Source organism: Hippopotamus amphibius, chromosome 8, assembly GCF_030028045.1.
Source record: "Hippopotamus amphibius kiboko isolate mHipAmp2 chromosome 8, mHipAmp2.hap2, whole genome shotgun sequence".
NCBI classification, from domain to species: Eukaryota; Metazoa; Chordata; class Mammalia; order Artiodactyla; family Hippopotamidae; genus Hippopotamus; species Hippopotamus amphibius.
In genome coordinates, this window is record NC_080193.1 from 65,635,030 (window position 1) to 65,659,907 (window position 24,878).

General features: G+C 40.6%; 1 protein-coding gene across 5 annotated transcripts in view; it reads left to right on the plus strand.

Annotated features, from left to right (window-relative positions):
* MBD5 (methyl-CpG binding domain protein 5) overlaps window positions 1-12,138 on the plus strand; it is a 158,996-nt gene extending 146,858 nt beyond the window's left edge. For 2 of the 5 annotated variants that reach the window (XM_057743949.1, XM_057743945.1), the window contains 2 exons: window positions 8,442-8,517; window positions 11,530-12,099. In XM_057743949.1, coding sequence (XP_057599932.1) covers window positions 8,442-8,517; window positions 11,530-11,601 — 148 coding nt within the window. In that variant the 3' untranslated portion in view covers window positions 11,602-12,099. Of the gene's footprint in view, window positions 1-7,932; window positions 8,518-11,529 lie in introns of those variants that run through there. The other 3 variants (XM_057743950.1, XR_009054996.1, XM_057743951.1) reach the window with 3 other exon arrangements.
* The last annotated feature ends 12,740 nt before the right edge of the window (window positions 12,139-24,878 follow it).

The following is a 24,878-nucleotide window of genomic DNA, read 5'->3' on the forward strand; positions in this document are numbered from 1 at the left end:
TAACATTCTCAACATGTAATGATGAAATAGTCTCTGAAAGTAGCAAAAATCTATCCCTTTTTAATTCAAATACTTTGGGGGGGCAATACCCCTCCCAGGTGTACACGTGTGAATACTTTTGGCAGATTAACTGTTAGTCAAAGTGATGGTAAATATTTTTTCTTGGAGCAGGGGCATTAGACTGTCTTTGGAATTATAATAAGAAGTTGAACTTTGTACATTATCAAGTTTTTCTAGATCTTTACATTCCAAGTAAATGTAGTATGGACAAGTAGATAGTGTTTGAAACACACTTGTATGTAATATGATGTAGTTTTATGTATCATAACTATTATTTCATTTAAGGTAGAGAACTGTAAGCGTACTTCTGTATATGTACATGGAACCTATTTAAAAATATATATAATCATCCAAATATATATATATCATCAATACACCTGTTTAGATACTATAATTTTCATGTTATCAAACATCTAAGTATTATGAAATCATAATGATCAGTAGTGTACCTTGTATAAAAGATATATATAATCGTAATAATATCTATTAAAGGGCACTCATTCGCTTAATGGTGTCTTCAGTGATTCTTGCCAGAGCTAAAATTTTAAAACTCAACAAATCTTGGGGAGACTCTCTTCACCTCGTTAGCATGTCTCATAAAAAGATGCCAACTGCAAGTGGCAAACTCCTGTGCTCCTGTGTTCAAGACTCCTTTGGAAGGTAGCAAGGTGGCACTGGTTGTGGTGAGGACCAAGTGAATTGCCACATTCACAGTAGGTCTGATAAGGCCCACAGTGAGGCAAGTCCCCTCTACTCTGACTAAAGTGACACTTACAATGCAGAGTTTAGTAGTAGAATAAAGCCTATAAAATTCATACAAGGTCTGGATGAAAGGAGAGAAATTGCAAACTACCTACATCACAAATTTTCAGTGGGCCATTTGCTTTAGAATATTCAATAGTACTTGTTTATTGGAGGTAAGATATCCCTGAAATCTTTTCTTCGGTGAGGTAGCTGGATTATGTGCAATATATCCAAAACTGTTGATAACATAGAAATAAGGTAACTCCTCCAAATACTTAGATGTACCACCTAAGATGAAATGAGCTGTATTTTCCCCATAAATTTGCTATTAAGCAATTTCTGAAAGGTAATGAGTAACAAACAGCAATTTAAGAATTTTTCTTCAGAGCCAGTTTACTACTTGTGGTGAATCTATACGAGTCCTAAGTGGCATTATCTAAGGAACTCTCATGAAACCATAAACTTACAATATGGATTGGAGAGGTAAAAGACAAAAATATAAAGCAAAACAGCTTTGTTTATCAGACTATTGTCTAAGTAGACTGACACCTTATAAATGCCTAGTAGAATACTTCACATTTTGCGTATATGATTTGAAATCCATTATTCTATTCTCCCAATCAGAAGATAGGCCAGAATTACTGAACCCATTTGTAGATGAGGATACTCAGACTCAAATAGCTTAAATAATTAGTTGAGGGTTTCCTAGGTGGCGCAGTGGTTGAGAATCCACCCGCCAATGCAGGGGACACGGGTTCAATCCCAGCTCCAGGAAAATCCCACATGCCAAGGAGCAACTAAGCCTGTGCACCACAACTATTGAGCCTGCGCTTTAGAGCCCGTGAGCCACAACTGTTGAGCCCATGTGCTGCAACTACTGAAGCCCACGCACGTAGCGCCTGTGCTCTGCAGCAAGAGAAGCCACGGCAATGAGGAGCCTGTGCACCACAACAAAGAGTAGCCCCCACTCATTGCAACTAAGAAGAAAGCCTGCGCACAGCAAAAAAGACCCAACACAGCCAACAAAATTAATTAATTAATTAATTTAAAAAACTAATTAGTTGACGGTCACATAAGTGATAAATGGTATGCTAAACCCAATCACTTATTTATTTACTCATTTAATCATTTATTTGTTCCCCAATTCACAGACACTAATTTAGCAAAAAATTTGGGCCAAGCAGGCAAAATGCTACAGTCCCTGGACATCACTGTTTAGCGAAGGAGGCAGATCTAGAAACAAATAATTAAGATGGTAAAGTTGCAATGACAGGAGTATATATACTGTATTTGGGGATCACAGAGAAGTGGCATGGAACTCTGGTAATGGAAGACATTCTGGAGAAGCTGATATCTGAGCCAAGCCTTATACACTACACAGGTATTAGCCAGACAAAGGAAACGAGGACAAGATGGGGTAGCGTGGGATATGTTTAGATGAGATCAGCAGTTGGGGTTGGAGGACAAGAAATTTTAAGAGATGCAGCTAGGGTAAAATCAGGAGCCAGACCATGAAGGGCCTAGTAAGGCTTCGTAGATCTTTATGTTATTGGAAGTGCCTGAAGGGGTCGGGTGGTTGGATTTTCACTTTAGATATGGCTATGTGGAGGATAAATTTTAGGGGAACAGTATTGGAGACAAGGACATCCATTTAGGAGGCCATGTCAGAGGACAGGGGAGGATGAGGACTCAAACCAGGAGGGGAGCCATGAGAATGGAGGAGAAGGAATGTGGTCAGGAAATATTTAGGAGGTAAAACTGACAGAACATCATGGTGATTGGCTGGAATGTGAAGGAGGGCAAGCAACCAAGGACAATCTCAAGGTTTTAGCTTGGGTGATGGTGGGTAGTGGAAGCCGAAATGGAGAAAACTGTTGCATGCAATGTGAGGTACCTGTGACCCTACAGGCACGAGTCTGAAACTGGGAAAAAGTGGTATTTGATTATGTAAAAATGATTGCAGTCACACAAAGATACTCTGACCAATTTGAGCAGTGGGCTAAGGATTGAACGCTGGGGCATTAGAACATTTACTAGGGATAATGAAGGAGAACCAGGAAAGAGGGGAGTAGGGCGTTAAAAACCAAAGACCAAGAATTGCTGGGATCATAGAGTAGAGTGATCAACAGAGGTTCAGTAAGACAGGATCTAAAACATCTCCATTGGACTGGGCAATTTGGAGGCCTTTGTTGGCCTCAGTGAAAACAGTTTCTGGTAGAGTGGTAGGTGTAAAAATGGCTATGGATTCAAGAGTAAATAAAAGGGAATAGAAAGAGTTGATATAGATTATTTACTCTCCTTTCTATCCTTAATGTGAAAAGTTCCTGAAGAATAACTGGAAAATTTTTCGAGATAACAAAGATCTGATTACATTTGTAAAATAAGGAGAAAAGGATAATGAAAGAAACTAAAAAAGGAAGGTGGCATTTGGAGCAAGGTGCCTAGCAGGTTGGTTTTTGACCTGAGTTGAAATCCTGTTTCCATCACAACATAGCTGTGTGTACCCTTGGGTCTGTTATTTAACCTCTCTGAGACTAAATTCTTCATTTCTAAAATGGGCATATTATATAAAGAGAACCTTAACACAATACTTGGCACATGGTATTTAGTAAACAGTTATTTTTATTGTAAAGATACAGGTGAAACAAACAAAATTATCACATATTTTTGCCAACTGAAACATTCTATCACCATATTAGATGTTTATAGCATTATGTAGTCATTTTAATTCTCAATATCCTATAACCAAACTGTACAATAAATAAATATCTTTAAAGTGATGTGCTTATTACAGCCTAATCACAAAAGAAATATTAACATTTTGAAGAATCACTCAGGGTCATTTTATACTTAAAAGAGGAAATAGTGTCATTAAAGAAAAAATTACATGGCTTTTAGATATGTTATGATTTTCATTTAAGTGAGGATCAAATCTTCTGTCTATATGTACATATATATTTGTTCAGTAACCTTATTTTTATGAATCTGGAAAGTGATAAAGTGATAACATAAATCACACTTTTACTTTAAAACCAAGAAATGATACTTATTGTATTAAATTTTCTTTATTTAAAAAAATTGAAATATAGTAGATTTACGGTATTATATTACTTTCAGATATACAATATAGTGATTCAATATTCTTATAGATTAAACTCCATTTAAAGTTATAAAATGCTGGCTATGTTCTCTGCGCTGTGTATTATATCCTTGTATCTTATTTTTCACCTGGTAGCTTGTCCATCTTAATCCCCTTCCTCTATCTTGCCCCTCACCCCACCCCTCCCTACTGGTAACCACTAGTTTGTTCCATGTATTGGTCAGCCTGTTTCTGTTTTGTTACACTCATTTTTTGTTTCGTTCTTTAGATTCCACATATAAGCGAAAACATACAGTATTTGTATTTTTCTGACTTATTTCACGAAGCATAATACCCTCCAGGTCCATCCATGTTGTTGCAAATGGCAAAATTTCATTCTTTTTCATGGCTGAGTAGTATTCTCATTGTGTGTATACACACACACACACACGAGCACACACACACCACTTTATCCATTCATCTATCGATGGACACACTCAGGTTGCTTCCATGTCTTGACTGTGGTAAATAATGCTGCTGTGAACGTTGGGGTGCGTGTATCTTTTTGAATTCGTGTTTTCACTTGTTATATGGAGCTAGTTCTCCTCCTCCGACGCGTGAGCAGGGATGCACGCGTTGGCAATGGCTGCCTCCGCCCTGGTCAGAGGATCTGTGCCGGCCCCATTTCCTCTAAGTGTGTGCAGTCTCATTGGCAATGGCAGCCTCTGCCCTGGCAGAGAGCCGAGCTGGACAAGAGGGGCTGGAGCAGGAGCCAGCCCCGTGCCGGCTAGGGAGCGTGCTGGCAAGCCAGCCAGAGCACCAGGCTGTTTCCAGTCTGCTGCGTCTCTGCTGGGACTGGGAGCTAGCAGGTCTGTGCGTGCACTCTTCAAGAGCAGAGTCTCAGGTTCTCACAGCCCTCCGGTAAGCCCCACTTGTTTGGATGCCTGATGTGTGGCTTGACCCCCATGCTCCCCAGGGAGGATCTCGAAGCTGGTGGTATCCCCCTCCTCTTCTGTGTGTGGCTCCCCACCAGATCGCTCCTCCTCCCTTCCTACCAGACATCATGTGGACCTCTCTCTGCAGCCTTGGTTGTAGAAGAGTTGTTCTGCCAGTCTCCAGGTCATTTTTCGCACGTAGTTGTATTTTTGATATATTCGTTGGTGGGGTGGGGATAAGCTCAGTGTCCTGGTACTCCATCTCGAACTCTCATGTGTTAAATTTTCTTAAACCTGAATACTTCCCCTATGGAGTAGGTTTTAGAATCTAAGAACATTTGGGTCTTATCCAGATTTGTTCTGTTCTACACACAAAGTGAGCTGCTTAAATTCTGAACAGATAGTCTAAAGCAGCATGCAGTTTCTCTTTTTCCTCTTATTTCTCATATCATTTAAAGATGTGTACCTGGCTTTTTTTTAATTAATGGAGATAAAGATAATGTGTGACAATATAGGCAATGAAGATGAGACGTCGCAATTCTCTCCATTAATAACTAGAAATGTGACTACGTGGACATCTATTGCTTAATCAAGTAGTTTTTAGAGTGTCCATTAGTAAAAATGTTTATTATTAAATGTCAGTGGGGAAGAGAAAATAATAGAAGAAACTCCACAAGGAGGCCCTCTGGACTAGAAGACTGTTTTGACTAATTATTCATTTCATGAACTCATAGAGCTTTTTCTTCCTCTTTTAAGCTCATTCTTTCCTGACTTGACCAGCTAGTATATGCAGATTTGACATCTGGGAAAGTCTCTCTACTTCTTGATTCCCATGATGTAGTCATATAATTTCACACCCCACATCTCCGTATTTATTCTCTCTTCCAGTAGTAGTCATTTCACCCTCTAATAACTACTTAAGTTTGTTAAAGGAAAAACATTATACTAATTACCTTAAATTAATACAAGGTGTTTATAAACATTTTAAATATCTTGCTGAGGAATGAAATCACAAACTCCTAAAATTTTATCTATCCATTCAAGTAATGTTGAATTATTTTTATACTTTGATGATGTTATTATAATTTTTCATAGTAAGGGAAAAATTTTTATGACCCTATTTATTACTTTTGAAAACTATTTGTAGTTAAAAATCCATCTTCTTTGTTTTAAAATTGCAGTTGATTTCACCAGTTTTCCCTAAAAAGTCATGAAGTATTGCATACAAACAGTTGTTGTAATACCTACTTCATTGGGTTTGTTATAAGGATTAAATAAAATAACGTATATAACGATTTAACACAATTCTTGGCGCATATAAAACTGTCAATAAATACTAGATATTTTTGTTATTAAAGGTGAGAGAACCAAGATGCTCTGATTGTTTTTCACTGAAACATTTTACCTTTTTTTAGACATTTAGAACTTTTATGTAGTCAATTTTAACCCCATAAGATAGTATGATAAAAATGCATAACAAGTATCTTTTAAAACTTATGTTCATACTTTTATACTAATAAAAGTATTTTATACAAATACAAAAGAAATAGTAAGGATAAAGCTACTTAACACATTACACAAGGTGTAATATTATCAGGCAACTGGGCAATATGTAATACTGAAAAGGCCTTTGCTAAACAATCCACAAGAGGGGCCCCAGCCCAACCCCAGCTCAACTTAAAGAGTCCTACAGAATCCCAGGACTGGATTCCTACCCAGTCACCCAGAATTATGCTTAGCAATCTCCTCACTGGGAAAACGCGTAGACTGACTCCACAAGATGCCCAGGGCCCCTTAACTGGAATAGGTAGGTAAACAAAAGATAGTATGTGAATAGATTATATCAACTTGGACTCTAAGATAGCAATAAAAAGGAAAGAGACAAGTTGCAGAATGGTATGTATATCAGGACACCTTTTGTATGTATATATATTTTTAAAACACATAAAAGACAATACTAGGTACTGTTCATTGATATATCATATAAAATATTAAAGCACACTGTAAGAATACACAACACAGTTGCCTTTGGGGAGGAGGGTGGGAGAGAATGGGACTAGAAATTGATAACAAATGGGAACTTAAGCTCAATTTTTTTAAATAAAAAAGAATTAAAGGAAATATGTAATTTATTAAGTTTATTTTTGGAAATAGGTTTGATAGAGCTTGCTAATTTATTCTATGCACTTTTCTGCATTGTTTATATTTCTGAAAGTAAATGGGAAGAATATAAAAGCTAGAGACTCGCTTACAGGCCTACAAAAGGTAGGGGGAAGAAGTGGGTGCTGCGTTGCCCTTATAATTTAGTTACAACCTATACATTAATCTTTCCTTTCAGTTAAACTGACTTAAGTGCATATATGTTTCCCCAAATATTGAGCCATTGTTTCAGCTTTAGACAGACATTTTTATTTAGTAAATAGATGGCGCATCCACGATGTACCTAGGACTATACTACTCAGGACTGTATACAGAAACTAAATGTATGAATTTTTCTGTCCTGGTGTATGAGGGTAAAACTTGGTGAGGGCTGTGGTAAACCAAAAGGCCTCATCTAAAAGCATTCCACTAAAGTTCAAATATGTTTTTAAACATGATGTGAGCCAAACTAAATGGGACTGCGGGCCAAATTCTTCTACAACTACAAATTTCCAATCTCCGTGTGGATGCTGGGATAGGACTTAACTCTTGGAAAGCCATGCTAACAGCCTATTTTGAAAAGGTTTACCTCTGCAGCTTTTCTGGTAATTGTTGTGACAAGATAAATGGAATGAATCACCTTCGTACTCAGAATAATTGGATAATTCTTTGTATGCCTCAAGAAGGAAAAATTAGAGTGGACATAACTATAGAGGCGGACAGTGTGGATTGGCCTGATTTTAGTAATTAATTAGTTCAACAGCTTCCTAGAGAAAAGTTTCGCTCATGGCAGATGTCCCGTGTGTTATAGTACATGTGATGGTATGCTGAGTGGAGAGAAAAGGTCAGATGAGTGATAAACACTCTGAGACCGTCATTCTTTATTTGCTCAAATAGTTATGTCATTTTGGTTTATGGGGGGAAAATGTGGCAGAGCCTGAGATGTGGCGACTTAAACTGTTTCCCACCTGGAAGGAACGCACACCAGGATTTCAGCCTTCACTTGCTCAACTCCTGAAGCCAGGACGCTCCAGAGAGGGCAGAGGGAGCTCCCTAGTGGCCAGAGCCTGCAGTTCAGAGCCCTTCCTCCGGTCATACAGCCTGGCTGCCTGGGAAAGAGACAAGCCGGAACAAAAGGCAAAGCAAAGCAGGCTGGAATCTAAGAGGGCGAGCTTCGTCCATGGGAAAGGAGACCTGCAGCCCAGCTTTCCTGCAAAATCATCAGACTGTGGGAGAAACGCGGAAGGGGAAAGAATGCATTTTCCCCAATCATGTGTTCAGGTTTTTTTCTGTAGTTATATGACTTTATCATTAGTATTCAGTCTTGAGAATCCCAGAGTATTTTGTCATCTGTATTGTCCAAATGTGAATGTAAGTTGACTTTCTTTTGTGAAATGGGTACTCCTGTTTTCTGATTAGGGAATTAAATTGAGATTTTGTTTCTTTGATTTATTAATCTGGTATGTTGTTTTCATTAATTCCAGAAGTGGAAAGCTAAATAACCATTTAGAAGCTGCTATTCATGAGGCCATGAGTGAACTGGACAAAATGTCTGGGACTGTAAGTTATTTTTCCACTATATTGTGTTTCTTTGAAGATAAATTGTATTATACATATTATAATATTGTATAATATTATACAATATTTAAGAGACCTTGATAAAGTCTCTTAAATATTGTCAAGCAACTCACGTAGCAATACTAAATTACTAGGCTCAAAAAAAGACTGATATCAGAAAAGATTAAAAATAACAAGAAAAAATAACCTAGTGGTATTAACTACGTGTTTTTTCTGAGATAAGTAACTTTTCCCCCCCATATAACATTCTTTTAAAATGTGAACAGCAAAATATTGAAGTTCAAATCACAGCTTTTGAATTTGACTCTCAGAATAGCAGTGGTCATTAGTGTTGCCTAAGTATTCAGTAATATAAATTTCACTCTGTCCATAGAACAAAAAGGGAAGTTGAACATAGGGTCAAGATCAAGAGTATATAGCCCTCTCATTTCCTTTCTACTGTTACCTAAAAAAATAAAATATTTGGTGTAAAATTCTGTTGTTAAATTATTTAACACTGTAACCTCTGGTTTTAAAGAAGTAGAGTCTACTTTTTCTTTACATTTTTATTGAATGGTGCACATGATAGTGTTGAATGTGAGAAGTTTAATCATCCTTCTCTAATTTATATATTGGCTAATATAAACCCTCAAAATATAATTTTGGTAATCTCTCAAAAATGTGAATTATTGAAAGCTACTCAGCAATGAAAGGTGATTTACTTTTATTTGACACTGTGTTAAGAAGGCCATCTGAATCCTAACAAGTCATTCAGTGGCTGTTGAATGACAGAGAGAAGTGATGCATTCATAGAATGTTGGGATTGGTATGGACTTTAGAGATTCTGTGATCCAACCCATCATTTCAAAGATGAGTAAGCTGAGGCCCTGAGATGTTAACTTTCCTGATAGAATTATAGGAAAATTCTGGAGCAGAGATTATAAACTCAAACGCCTTCTATGGCCAGGCAAATAATATCATTAAGTAAAGGGGGTCAGGTATGAGTAAAAGAGCAATTTTAGTGGATTAAGAAATGCCAACCAAGATGCACTGGTCAAGGTAAGCGTACCGACTCTCAGTTTTAGAGGCTCAGTGCCACAAAGGCTCTTCCTCTCTTCAGTCTCCTTCTGGTTGAGGAAGGGCTTGCTCCACACAGTCATTCAGGAGCTCAGATTCTTTCTATATCTAGTGTCCACCTTTCCCTAGGGCCTCAGAGTGCTCCATCATATCCTTTGCATCCAACCCAGCAAGGGAGAGAAGACGCTGTACACAGAGGACACCAGGGTAGGCTTTATGAACCAGACCGGAAAGCTCATCCCTTCTGCTGACTTTCCACTGACCTGACCCAATCATGTGGCCTTCTTAATTCAAGGGGACTAGTAAATGTATTATACACTGTGCCTGCTCAGGAAGAAGAGAAATGCATTTGGCAAGCATCTCAGCAGTCTCTGTCTCAGGACGTTCGGCCTTTGTGGCCAGCAGACAGTCAGGAGTGATGGGGACTGCGGCAACCAGGGGGCTGTGCTCTGTCCAGAAGGAGCTCCTGCTTCCATGCTGCAGCAGATCTGAGCCATGAGGGATATTGTGCCAGGGTTGCAAGATCTTTCCATGAGACGCTACAAGTCTAGAAGTAAAATTTCTCATCTTTTTAATGTTGCCAACTATTTTTGAAATATTAAAACACCATATGGCTAAACAAAATCCCTTTTCAGGCCACATTTGGTTCACAGGTTACTAATTTGCTGTCTGAAGTAAAGGCGTCTTTCCTCAATTTTAAAAAGGTTTCAGTTGGCTCTTTATCAGAGACTAGTGGCTTTGAAGAATGTGTATGGAAGGGTTAGGAGGATGAGGCAGTGTGAGAAACTCATAGGTGTTATTTTTGAAATATAACATTTTTTAAATTTTCCTGTATTTGACTCTGAACAGCATTGACCTTTGCTGGTAACTAAGCATTACCTTTAAAACATGCAGTTGAGCCAATTTGTAGTGGATCTCGAAAGCTGATTGTACACATCTCTTCCTAAGCCTGGCTTCTGTGACGTCACATGGGTAGCTCGAAATCGGCCCTGGTGGAAACACTTATACCACAGAGATTGGCATATCCTTCAGTGGGCTCGAGTCCCTCCACAGGGAGCTGGTCGTTAAACATTTACTACACCACTGCCTTGGGCACATCCTGCCTTTTCTGGATCTTGACCTCGACCCCTCCTATCAGTACCACAACAGTATAACGGGGGACACCTGACCACTTCCCCAGCACCTGTCCTCTGCCCCTCAAAACCTGCCGTCTGATACCTGGGAATCAAGTTCTGCTACTGCTCCACCCCCGTTCAATCTGATACACAGCCCTAAGTGCTGCTAGTTTCTGCGTTAGTATGTAAAGATAAAGCTGTACTGATTGCTCCTCCCAGACCACACAAGTTTATATCTGCCAACAGATGGTAGTGGTATTCTATTTTCCATCCTGATTCTTCTCATAAGTAAACCTCCTTGGGCTGAGCTGTGTGCATATTCTTATAATCTTTAACCCTTTTTAGCAGTTATAAAATAAGTACAGTGATGAAATAAAGAAGAACATGTGTTTAGTATATATTTATCCACTTTTCCAGACTCCAGTGAAATTAGTGCTCCAGGGATCTCTGATGGGAAAGGTCTTATTTTTGTCTTAAATGGACAGCAGAGGTAGCAACTGCACATCCTGTTTCCCACATTGTTTTTTTTTTTTCCAGTGCCTCCTCTATATTCCACTGGTTGCTGGGGCCGGGGGTGGGGGGGCGGGGGGGTCCACAGAGTGTTTTTCTGCTTCTCAGTTTCCAAGATTCCTCCTCCTTTGCAGTGGCTGGGGGCACACTGAGATCTGGGTCTTGGTAAAAAATTGTAAATGCCTCAGGATATCAGTGACTGAAAATAAAAGCCAGAGTCTGTTCCCTACCCTGTTTCTTTGTCAGAAATCATATGGTGTTTGTGATTTCAATCTCTGTTGTTGTTGTTTTCTCCCCACCTCTTCATTTCCAGGTTCACCAAATCCCACAGGGAGACAGACAAATGAGACCCCCCAAAGCCAAGAGGAGGAAGATCTCCAGATAACAGGGACTACTCCACCCATGCGCAGTGTTTATGAAAGGAATGTGCACAGATGTATCTGTACATAAGTGTTGATATAGCCGCTGTTATATCAATATTTATACTGCGGCAGATAGTTACCACCACCACAGGGTGCTAAAAGAAACAGTGATACAGTATTTTTTTTGATCAGGAAGGGTAATGAATGCTGGAAAACCAATCAGAATCCCTGAATGATGAGCGTGATCCATGGTCAAGAGATTACTGAGAAACTCTTTTTCTATAATACTAAAATTGTGATTATAAGAAATAGTCCAAATGTTTCTGAAGAATTTTCAGTGTTGTATATAGAAAATACAGAATTTCATGGTGATATCAGAAATGTAAATATTGTACAATATTGTCATGTACAAGCGTACCTAATGCACACTTTATCTTTTATTGTACAAAGAAATAGTGTACAAAATTCTTTGGTTTCTATGGAGTACACCTACCAGAGACTACAAGTGTAAAGTGATAAATAAAAATACAACCTAAATGCTTTTCTATGATAATGTAAAAGATGCTGTTTTTGTATTTAACAGCAGAGAAAAGGCATGATAATGTATTAACTGAATATGACATACACTGCACACCACTGAGTGTCCATTTATATTGTCTGTTTGCAATGAACCTTGCCTGGAAGCACTGGACTTGATTTCGGGGGTCTAGGAAATCGAAACCTTGCAGATTTCTAAAGGGACGAGGGCTCACAGGTCTAAATTAAGAATTCAGAAACTGCAACCATTTGTTGCATATTTTTTTTACCTAAGTTTTAAAGTAGAATAGGTTTTATAAAAAAAAAATCTTAGATGGAATATTTTACTCAGTCGTTTCTGTAGTTAACATTTGATAGCCACCTCTTGAGCTAGAAAGCTTATGCTTCACCACCACTGACACTCAGACTTGAGGTTTTTTGCAAAACAATACCTGACAAGATAAAACTTTCTGTTTCCATACTGAGGCAAAGCCCCACTTCGAAACCATTATCAGAGGTAAGGTTGATTATAATTCAGTTTTTCTGTAGTAGCAAAAATAAATGCAAATCATCACAGTAAGTTTCATATCCTTTCATCAGTATTACTTACACCAGAAGTTAAGGTGGCTTACAAAACTATTAGCAATGGTAATTTTTTATCAGTATTATGTAACATATCAGATTTATTTTATTTAAAGAATTATTTATACCATTAACAGATTCTTATATATATTAATGTGGCTGAAATGTGCAGGTTGAATCTATTAACCAAATTATTTATATTATATTAAGTAAAAAAATGTGAAACAAATGTAGAGAGAAAATACTACATTGCAAGTATACAAACCTAAAACTGTGAGCCGTTGTAAAGTACAAGGTTATTAATAAGAAATGTAGCACAACATAATTTTCCGTCTTTTTTTCACAGTTTTTGTGGTGGTGGTACAACCCTATCTCCCAGGCAATTGCACCAAGTTTCAGGCCTCCAGCCTGAAATTGATTGAATTGGATTCAGGTGATGGATTGTCAAAGGAAGGGATCCCTTATTCCTTTATTCTTAGAACCACCAGCCTCGCCTCCAAACCCTTAACCTTCTGGAGAGCACTGCTTCTTCCCCTTGCCTGGGACTCACTCAACAGCCTACTGCTCCCACCGCTGGGAGGCCCTCCAGTGGCGGGCTCTGAACCCCCTAAATGCCCACCACTTCCCTTCTTCTCTCGTCCACCCCTCCAACTCCTCAGTCCCATGATGTAGCAGAGTTCCACTCACTCAGGAAAAAGGAGACCAAGGTCATCCCTCCATTTGGTTTCTTGGGGCTACAGCACAGAGCACTCCACCTGGGCTCACTTTTGGTATCAACAGCTCTTAGTTCTTCTCCCGGGTCTCCTGTGTCTCTCTGTCCTTTCCATTCCCACCCTTACCCCTACCCCCAAGCCTGACGGAATGCAACTAGCTACCCTGGGCTTCATGGCCTGGAGGCAGGAGCCCTTCCTTCTGGGGGTAGATTGAGTTTGTCTTTCATGTCATGGTGGGATTGCCTGCCTGGTCCTTCCAGCAGTCACCTGAAGTAATCTTGTGTACTTTAGTTGCCTATTTTTGTTATAAGTAGATGTATTTGGTATGTTTAAACCATTCATGTTGTCTTTTTTTTTTTTTGCACCAATCTGCTTTTCTATTGTTTTGTCTACACAGTTGCTTTTATTTACGGATTCACGGCATACGTGTGTTTGTGTATTGGATGTGTATGTGTGTATGTGGGTGTTTGTGTGTGTTGATATGTAGAAGTTTTTTTAGCCTTTGCTTTTTTTGTCTTCAGACTGAGTCTGTGTCTACCAAGCCTCCATGTTGATATTTTAAGCTAATTAGGTTTGTGCGTCGCCACGCGCGTATACTTTACAGCAGTAGACCATGTAAAGTATGTCTGTGCCCATGATTTCTCTGGTTGCTTATGCCTTGATGTCGGTGCTAGGTGTTGTTTCAGTCTAAACAGGTTTTTGGGTTTTTTGTTGGTGTTTGTTTTTTTTTTTTTTTCATACAGTTCTATGGTTTCATGTAAGCAGTTAATGTAAATATTGTTAGCATTACAGGTCATGCAGTGCTGTAACATTTTTTAAAATGCTGCACCTACTTTACAATTAAAAAATTGGTCACTCATACTTGAATTTTGCCCATAGAGCCATTTCTTTCTCTTTGAATTAAAGCCAATTCATTTTTTTTAAATGAAGGCTACCCCTTCTACATTAGTACATTTTTTTATTCCCTAAAATAAACTATTTTTTTCAACAAATCTGAGAATGGAAACAATGAAAAATTTTTGCTCCTTTAAAGACCATCATAGTTCCCCTTGGAAAAATAGATCTAGTTTTACTTTCTACCCTTTAACAGTCTTAGGAAGCACAAGAATAAACTATACTTTTAAGTGTTTTTTTAAGGTTATTTCAAATGAGCGAAAGCTAACTGAGCAGCTCCTGTTTAATTTGTCTTGTTTGTAGCATTAAAAGCAATCAGGATTTTTATTTATTTAAAGGAACATTTTTGGTGTGTACTTTTTAGTCCTGTTGTGCATGTAAATTCCTTGAGAAGAACATTCATCTCTTGTGATATCATGGGCCACTTTTAGTCTTTTATTTGAACCCTGACTTTGAATTACTTACTATGTCTGTTTTTTAAGTAAACACAAGTCTCTTTTTTGAACACAACACTGCAGAATTTTGGGAGGAGTGGAGGGTGGTTATTCTGCTTTCTGTAAGTTTTATGAAGATTTTCAGCTGACTTACCCCACTAGGTGATTCTTTTTTCATTTCAGACCATGATAACACATTGTAATTAACTTTGGTAATCTTCCATGCAGTTTCCAAAGTTCCTTTGTAAGTCACAAGTGGTTTTGCACTGAGATTTCTAAATCTAAGATGCTTAAGATGCTGGTGACATTGCTCTTTCTGAAAAGAAAGCCAAGATTCTAGACCTTACCGAAAATCTAATATCTTGTTTACCTTGCCCATGTAAGCCCAAATGATGTAATGCAAGGCTCAAGACTTTTCAATGTAGTGTATAAAATGAGTTGTGCATTACTTGACTCATTTGGGGACTATGAACAAATACTATCAACCAACCAGAACTGTAATATTGAATTATCGTTTATCTTTTTCTTTCATTCACTCTATCACATTTGCATTAGCCAAAGAGATAAGAACATTAGTAACTCATATGTGTAAACAACCCAGAAGTGAACATTAAATCAGCAAGCCAAGAAGCAATAAACAACTCAAGCATGGGAAATCCTGCTAACAGTGGGGAGTCTGATATAGAAAAAATATATAAAAAGCATTATCTTCAAATATGAAAGATTAATTTGTATCTACTGTAAATATGTACATCAGCCTTATCTGCTTTTATACACACTGTGTGTGTACCTCAGTGACCTTTTATAAACCGGAAAAATGGTTGATTTAATAATTTGTTATGTAAATATAAAGTTGTCTATAAATTGGAAAATTTGATGCCAGATGGCTTCACAATATACAAATGTGTTTTGTAACATCATGCCTTCATGGATTAAGTATAAATACACTGAATTGTCTGTGTAGAAGAGTAGCAATTTACATTTCACCTGTATATCAAATGGATATTTTTGTCCAAATGGTTATACTCTTAGAAAAAGAAAATGACCAGAACATTTTCAATGTGGAAAACAAACATGGTTTTGAATTCACCAAAACTCCTTTTCACACTCAAGAGTCTGTTCAGTTCCACACTTAAGGCCTTGTATTATGAGATTTCCATAGGAGATTCATTGATTCAGGACTGGGATCTACCTAGGAAACCTCCCCAAACGGAATAATTCTGCTTTAGAGACAGGCTTAATTTCTAAATCACAGGCAGGGGAAGAACCACAGCCTTCTTATTGCATTGTGATTTATTCTTTTCTGCTTTGTTTCCATTCATCATGGAGAGCACCACACAGACAAAGAGGGCCTAGTTCTTGTGCACTAGGTGCCTACAGAGTGTCACCTCTACTCAGGGCTCCTCGGCCTCAGCACTGCTGACATTCTGGGTGAGCTCATTCTTTGTTGTGGGGGCTGTCCTCTGCATTGGAGGATGTCTGGCAGCCTCCCTTGCCTCTACCCATCAGATGCTAGTAGCATCCCTTCCAAATTGTGATAATCAAAGATGACTCCAGACATTGCCAGATATCTCCGGGGGTGGGAGTGGGGGAGGGGGTGGGAGACAAAGTGAGATTTGAAAACCACTGCATTAACAAAATTAGTTGTGGAACATACGTCTGTGTAAAATATGGACATGTTTTGCGTGATGTAATCAACAGGAAACTGATTGCTAGATCAAAATCCAGAACAAAACCCATGCCAAAGGAATGCTTCTCCGTCGATGTTTAAGGAAGTGAGTACAGTAGCTTCAGTTTCATTTTGAACACACTTGACACTTTTGATCATACGATTAACCCAGGACAATCCTGCTTTGAGAACTCCCAGGTAGGGCTTAGAATGACCTAAATAGTGTGATGGCGGAGTTTGCGAGAAGACTGATGGCCCACTTTGGTGAAAGGCTTCCCGGCGATAGTGTAGCTGTCTCCCTTGAGTCAAGATGAGGAATGTGGCTAAGGGGATGTATATGTAGGTAGGTAGATATGGATCTATTTTGACAGTTCTCTACAGCAGCCTGGTTCAGTTTCCAGTAGTTTTTGTGCGGTCCTCTTTGAAGTTCTGACAGAAACAGTTCAGTAGATCTTGGAGATGTCATTGATATATTTATTCATTCAGTAAATATTTATCGAGTCCCACTCTATGCCACACCCTATGTGCAGCAATGTGAATAAGACAGACCAATTTCCTGCCCTCACAGACCTGCTAAGTAGGAGGCTGCTTAAACAGGTGAGTACAATAAAGGGTGATGAGAGCTGGGGTAGGGAAGCACATTAAACCTAGTTCAATGAGGATGCGGGCTTGAGTGAGGATCAGGGAAAGATGCATGGGAATTAGGCAAAGGAGAAGTGTGTGGCCTGGGGGAGGGTAAAGGAGAGCTTGTGACGGGCAGAGAGAAGAGCTTGTGTGAGGTGTGCAGGTTATAGGAAGCAGGAGAGAAGAACGGCTAAAGAGTAGAGTGCAATGGGCAGTATGGAGAGAAGTGGGGCAAAGAGTGGAGCGGGGACCAGGGCACAGGACTGCACTGTAGGGGATTCCCTGGTGATCCAGGGGTCAGGACTCTGCGCTCTCACTGCTGAGGGCCTGGGTTCAATCCCTGATCAGGGAAATAAAATCCCACAAGCCGCACTGTGTGCCAAATAAATAAATAAATTCATACATACATACATAAGAATATTTTTAAAGAATTTAAAAGGTCACAGTGTTTTGTGACAGTAATGGGGACGACTGCAGGGTTTTAAGAATGGGCGTGATGTGCCCAGGTTTGCATCTTAGAAAGATTATTCTGACTGCAGGTGAAGAACAGGCATTTGGAAGGGGACCACATCAAATGCATCATTTTTTAATTTTGAGGTATAGTTGATCACAATATTATATTAGCTTCAGGTGTGCAACAGTGATTAGTGATTTGAAGATTTTCCTAGATTATACTCCATTTAAAATTGTTATAAAATATTGGCTGTATTCCAGGTGCAGCATTTTTTAAAAGCAAAATTTTAAACAGATCTGAGCCCACCATAATGCTTCATATTACATTTGTTGAGCAGGTTCCATCCCAGTCTTGAGGTATGTATATATATAACTATATTTGTGTAAATTCACTTTAATAGTCATGAAGAAATGCTATTCAGTACACTTACAGTTACCGCAAACAACATGATTCCCTATGTCTTTTACATAAATTAGGGCTCTATTGGTAGAGCAAAAATGTTTCTACTTTGATGATCAGAGGTTGAGAAAGTTTGAAGTCCCAAAGCATTTTGTTAGGTTGTTAGAAAGCAAAACCTGGTTCCCAGAATACACAGGTAAGTGTAGTTCAGGTCCAGGCCTGCGGCACAATCCCTTCATCCTACACATCTCCCTGGAAAGCAGGAAGCTGCAGAGGAGCGTGCAAGATGTCGGAGGTACCAGGTAAGCACCAAGGATTATGAAAGCACAGGAAAGTGGGACCACAGGGAATCAGGGCCCAGAACAAGGCCACCTGGCTACAAGGACCTCTGCCCTACAGCAGGGGAGACCACAATGGCTTTCATCATCCATTCTAGCCCGTGATTATGTACATGCCCTTCAAAGTATCCCCAACCACAATTAGCCACCTCCTACATTCAATGAACATTGAACTTGAGGGCTTCCTAAAGCTAATTATCTGTTTTGTTTTTTGCTTTTTTTAAAAAAGGGCAGAAGCAATGCAATAACAGGCATCTGATCCTCTGATCCAGATGCCAGCAAATAGCCCTTCTCTCTTGCACAGGGTCCTGTACACAGGAAATGAAGCCTCAACAGGGAGGCAGCCCATTATAACATTTACAGACTAGTCCTTGGAGAGGAATTGTCTACACTGAAATCTAGGCTGTACCACTAACTAGTTGTTTGACTTTGGACAAGCTACTTAACCTATCTGTGCTTAGCTTCCACATCTAAAAAAGAGGGATAGTAACGGCACTTCCCTCATGAAGGGATCGAATGAGATGATGCAGATAAACTCTTAGTGCCTGGCACATAGCAGGCACTCAGGGACTGATTATTGTTAAGCTGCAGTTTGAAAGGTTTAGATTAGAAAAGAGAACTTACTGCCAGGGAAAGGTGTTGTCAGACCTAAGGAGGAGTTGTGTATAGAGTTGCTGTCTCCCCAGCAAGCCTTTAAAGGTAAGAGTAGTTGCCCTGTCCAGGGCAAATGGCGACACGGAGGTCTTTTCAGGTGCTCTCCATCCAGCCCAGTTTCTGAATCTGCTCCCCAGGGTGTATCTTAGATGAATTCCGTTGTCTATAATGCCACATGCAGAAATGGACCGGCAAAGGGATGTCCGAAGAAACTAGTCTGGAAAATGATTTCTCCAAGAACTGCATTGGCTGTGGTAACCAGAACAGAAACAGAACTTCTAACCTTCAGCCACAGAGTGAAGTTAGAACTGGGCTCTTCAAATTAAGCAGCTCAAGATGTGAAAAGTGTAAACAATTTATAATCAGTTAAATCAGAGGATGCAGAGTTTAGTACAGGGAAAGGTGTATTTGACTTAAGAGACTGAAATCTGGTGTCCTTGTTCTTGCCCCTGACTGGCTCCAAGTGAGTTAGGCCAAATCCCTGAAAAGGTCCTGGGGCCAGACTCCTAGGGTGAGAGTCCAGTCATTCAGTGGCTGTGTGACCTCAGGCAAATTACTCTCTAAGTGCTTTCGTTTCATCGTCTGAAAGTGGGGATAATAGGATCATAACATTGCTTGAGGATTAAACAGAGTAATCTACTTGAAGCACTTATAAGAGTGTAGGCTTGGAGTAAATGCTATGCAAGCCTAGCTATTGTACTATTATTACTGTTAATAATAGAGGTGGAGCCTCACTCAGTTCCTTCATCCACAGGTGGGAACGACAAAGCCCTCACTGATCTTGAAGAAAGTACCAGTCTTCTGTGGTGTAGTCACTTACGGGGGTTCTGCGCTTCACATTGAACCATTTATTTCTTTTCCCTGATTTCAACATGGGTGCTCTTGAGAGGAGTAAACCCTTTGAACCAAGCAAGTGTCAGGAAGCTCCCAAAAGATCTGAGAATATGGACGGTGGGAAGAAGGTGTGCATAACTACCCTAGGATGAGCTGTCCTCAGACGTGCATGAAGACGAAAAGAGATAACACACGGAGGCATGCTTTTATCGAGGAGCAGAAAGAACTAATAACCGGCAGTATTGTTCAGTGCTATTAAGGATTACTATTTGTTTCTTAATTGGAAGTTTAGGTCTCAATACTGTACCTAGACTTTTTTGTACTCAGATAAAAAAGGCTGGGTATCGTGTTGAAGTATATGAAAAATACTTTTCAGACTGTGAAGCCTTAGGCACTTTTTGCTGAAAGAGGGGGCAGAAGTTATCAAACACGGGTGAAGGGAGTAGGTTTAGCTGAACACAGCTGCCAGGGGCAGGGCTTCTTCGGGATTTCCTGTCCTCCATTCCCTGGGCCGCTAAGGAACACTGATGATGGGGAACGTGGTCCCCCGGGGCTTTGGTCCCTGGACTGTGACTGAATCCCCCTAGAACATAGTTCTCCCCTCCAGGTTAATCGTAAACAGCTTTCATGGTCAAGGAAGAGACCCTTAGGAAATCTTCTGAGATCTGTTGTAAGATCTGTCCCCCTTTTCCCATCAAATAGAGGTTAGTTAGAACTGGCAGTTTCCTTCACATTTCAAAACAAGCATGGACGTTCAGGAGCCTGTGATTTCAGGCTGAGTTGCACTCTTCTGGTTTATTTGGCCCAGAAGCAGAATTTCACCGGAGCTGGGAAAGAAAGCATGCAAAGGTTGGAGAGGAGTAATACACCGGCTCTCTCGGGACAAGCCTCCTGCCTGAGCAGGAGTCGGCGAAGCTGGAGGGAGACTGTTCCCCCACCCCCACCCGCCCCGTGGCTTTCCAGCTCTTCCCACGTGTCTCAGGTGATGCTGGAGCAGGGGCGGCGTGCTGGGAGGCGGAGAAAGTGTGTGCACTGTGTTTCTGTGCTGGACATTGATGGGGACAATGGCATTGATGGGGACAGTGATGACTCCTATAAGGCAATTTGGGAGATTTCTATTTTTCCAGATAATGCCAAGATTTCCAAGGGAGGAAATCTGTTCATTTCTTCAATAAATATTTACAGAGCATCTTATCCCTGAGATAAAGGCCCCTGCCTCAAGGGCTCCTGTTCCAGTACATGAGAAAGACGTGTGAACAGTCATTGCAATACACCGACAAGAGCCACAAGCCAGGTGTGAATTACAAAGAGCTTTGGATACTGGGAGGCTTAAATATTGGGGGATCAGGTAAGTGACTTATGGAAGAGTAGGAATTCAGGCATTGCCAGGAGGGGTAAAGGACCTTCACCAGAGAGAGGGAATGAAGGACACAGGCCAGGGGCAGGGACAGGGGTGGGACGGGGTAGAGAATGGCAGGGTTTTCTGGGAACTGTGTGGGGTCCAGTAAGTCTTATGTGTGCAGGAAGGAGAGAGGGAGACAATAAGCCCAGAAAGTAAGCAGAAGCCAGCTCGTGGTACAAGTGGGGTGTGGGCAGGTCTTTTCGGCCAATAGAACTCAGAGAGCCATTTGAAATATTTTAAACCAGATGAGCGACAACCATGCATCTATACATATACCAACAAATATTTATTGTGCACTTAGCGTATGCCAGCACTTTTCTTGGCTACATGATAACGATGGCTGCCGTGTTCCCACTCTCACAGAATGGACAGTCGTGTCGAAGACAGAGAAGAAATTATTAAAGCGTTATGATGGCCATAGGAGTCTATGGTACCATGTAACGTTGTCTTAGAAAGGCTATTCTGACCATAGAAGAGGGATGGATAATTTTTCCTACCCTCCTGGAAAAATGTCAACAGCTTAAGTTTACTCCACTGACCTCGAGGGAAAAAACCCAGTTGCCCCGGAGAGGCTAAGGCAAGGTATCACTGACCTCCAAAATTAAGGCATGGGGAATGACCAGGTTAAGGTCAGCAATTTAATAGGGTGATATTGTATTTAGGCCTCAGAACCATAAGGTTGGATTTCAGAAGGCTTGGACTGTGATCTCAGCTCTGTTCCCGATTATCCATGTGACTTCAGCAAGTCACACCGCTCACTGGGCCTCGTGATTTTAAGGGAATAATAGAGTGCCTTTTAGATTAATGTTCTGAGAGTCTGTGGAAGAGGGCTAGTAATCAGCATGTCCTAGCTAATCCATGTTTATGCAGGAGGCTTCTGCTAGGGCTTACGCATTATCAGTCCTACCTATGGGGGCCTGACAATGAAGAGACAACCTCTTGAAGCATTTTCTCCATATAACTTGGGCCCCCCACCCTACTTCACACTGTCCTTTTTGTTGGACTGAATCAAATCAAACAGATGGGGGTGACAAGGAACGATCCAACTGATGTGTGCGTGTTGTCCTCGTACCTCACAGCAGGCTGTTGTCTCCCTTGGAATGGATTTTGCCTTTCTCTTTTTTACTATAAAAGATGAGGCAAAACTCCTGAGGCAAAAGGTAATGCTTTTCCCAGGACCTGAACAGGAAGCTGCATAGGATGAGCTTTGATGGGCACCAGAAACCCTCACCAGCCCGACCCAATGTCTGTCCCGTGTAATTTCCATGGCCAAGATTTACAGATCCTTGTTAGATCAAAGAAATGACCGGAAAGCCTGATAATTGTATCAAAGATAGCAGGGAAGATGTGAATGGGGTATCCTGTCATCCCAGGGAACAAAAAAGGTGGTGTACTTGTCAATATGCCTAAAAATGGGGCCACTTAGATGATGACATGTAACTCATATGTTGTTCTGCAACTATGACATTCACCCATGAAAACAGCTGGGAAATAACAAAGAACATAAGTGGCCGCTCTGGTCAAGATCACCACTGCTATGGCCACGTCACCTGGGTGTGCCTACCCCAGGCTCAGCTACGTGGCTATTGTTTGAGGTCTTGGTTGCAGTTAGATGGTGCCTGTAGAGTCATGATGAAGGCCTCCTCCACACATGTCCAGTGGCTGATTGATGCTGGCTGGGACCTCAGATGGGGCACTGTTAGCCCGAACACATGGCTTCTGGTGTGGTCTGGGGGTCCTCACAGCATTGCATCTGGGTTCCAAGGGCAAGTATCCCAAGACACATTAGAAAGAGCCTGGGGGAAGCCGCATTGCCTTTACTAACCTAGCCTCCTGAGTCATATTGCTTCTGCCAGATTCGTTTCGTTAGAAGCAAGGCCCTAGAACCAGCTCATATTCTGGAAGGGGAATTCCACTGCCTGTCCTGGTGGAGTGACAAAAATTTGCAGACACATTTAAAGCCGCTAAGTAAGTTTTTAACAAAATATGTGATTGGAACGTGTTCTCTCTGCTGGTATAAATATTGCTAAGATGAAAGTAATTGCTGACATTTTGGGATCACGTGTTGTGCCAGGAACAATGTTAAGCATGTACGTGTTGTGAGAGTTAACTGGCATAGCACTCCCCGTCCTATTATGTCCCCATTTCACAGATCTGGAAACTGAAACTGAGAGATTTTAGGTAATTTGTCTGTTTCACCCAAATAGAATGTGGCAGCCCCAGGAGAGGAGGCCAGGCAGGCTCAAAGTCCAAGTGCTCATCCACTAAGCCAAACTGTCACATTTCCTCAAGGCTCATATGTAAGATGAAGTTCAGGTACATCAAACACATTTCTCCAAGTTAAGAAGCAGATGTGTAACTGTATCCAACCTCACACACAAAACATATTTGTACAGTTCATAACAAAATGGAGATAACGTCTTTCTGGTAGCTCTCATGTGAAGGTTTCTGGAGGGAGGAAGTTGGATTTAAGAGAAAACGCTGTGGTAATCCTTTTGTAGAGTAGAAGGGAGCCTCCCCAGCCATGTTGCAGGACAGAAGAGAGCTTGCAGAAGGAGGTACTGACTGCCTGGGGGAAAGATAAAGAAAGAGGCAGGTGTTCCACTCTCCAATCCACCCCATTTCCCACAGGCAAATCAGGAGGAGATTTTAGGAGAAGAGACTCACCTAAAAGAGATTTCTTTCTTGTAAAGAGATTTATAAGAAAGATGCTATGTGCTGTGCAGTGTGAACTCCCCCCATGCCTCTGAAAACCTTCAGTGAAATTGCAAAAAAATCATGATGGGTTTTGGTGCAATTGGATTTACTATTATAGCTAGTTTAGGGGCTGAGTTTTATGTCACAAATATCTCAGAATCAGCCGGTGCTAAAAAGGGGGGAATTAATCTCTGGGTCCTTAAATCTTGCCCTCTAACAAGTAGTTCATGTCCCTGACAGAGTGATGGAATTCGTTAACTAGTTTCAGTCCCACGAGGGCTCTCCTTATCCTTCCCAGATATTGACATCAGGCCCATCTGTTCCAGAAAGAAGGAACCTCCTCCACTGAGCATATGCTTACTGAGTGCCTGCAATACTGGTCATACCCGGATACTAACAAACCTCGGTGAGACTAAATTCTGGATTGAGGGGCTGTTCACCTTGTTTTGCCCACTGTAGATACCAGGAATCTACCAGGAAGGTAGGTCCCACTCAGTCCAGACATGTAACAATTCTTCAGTGAGTCTGTGAAACCAACTCCAAGTACTCGTTGAAACTAACCCAATGCCCTGTGGTGAGAACCAGCTAAATTAAATGGTTGTTATTCCTTTGGTCTCAATCCCACATAAAGGATGAGATTTGGAGGCTGGAGCTGGACAGAGCTGAGCAGAGCTGGATCTGACCTGCAGGAGTCATGAAAGGTGAGCAAGAAATAAACCTTTGTTGTTTTAAGCCACTAGGATTTGGGGGTTGTTATCAAACACTCATAACATAAATTACACAGTTACTGTGTGGAAGGCTTTGTGGAATACAGAGTTGTACAACAGGCAGTCTCTGACTTCTAGAAGCTTACCATCTAGGAAGGTTAGACACCCAAATATCTTTTAAAGTAGCAGAAGTGGCCAAGCTGATGAGTGAGGCAAGAGGACCACAGGAATGGGTAGCGGCATGGAAAATAAGAAGGGGGATTTCACAGAGGAGGGATGATCGGGAGGCTCAATGATGCAGGGAGTTGGAAGAGAAAAGGACTGAGGAGATGTCTGTGGATTTTGTTTCTAGGAGACAAATAGGGGCTTTGAGGAAACACTTC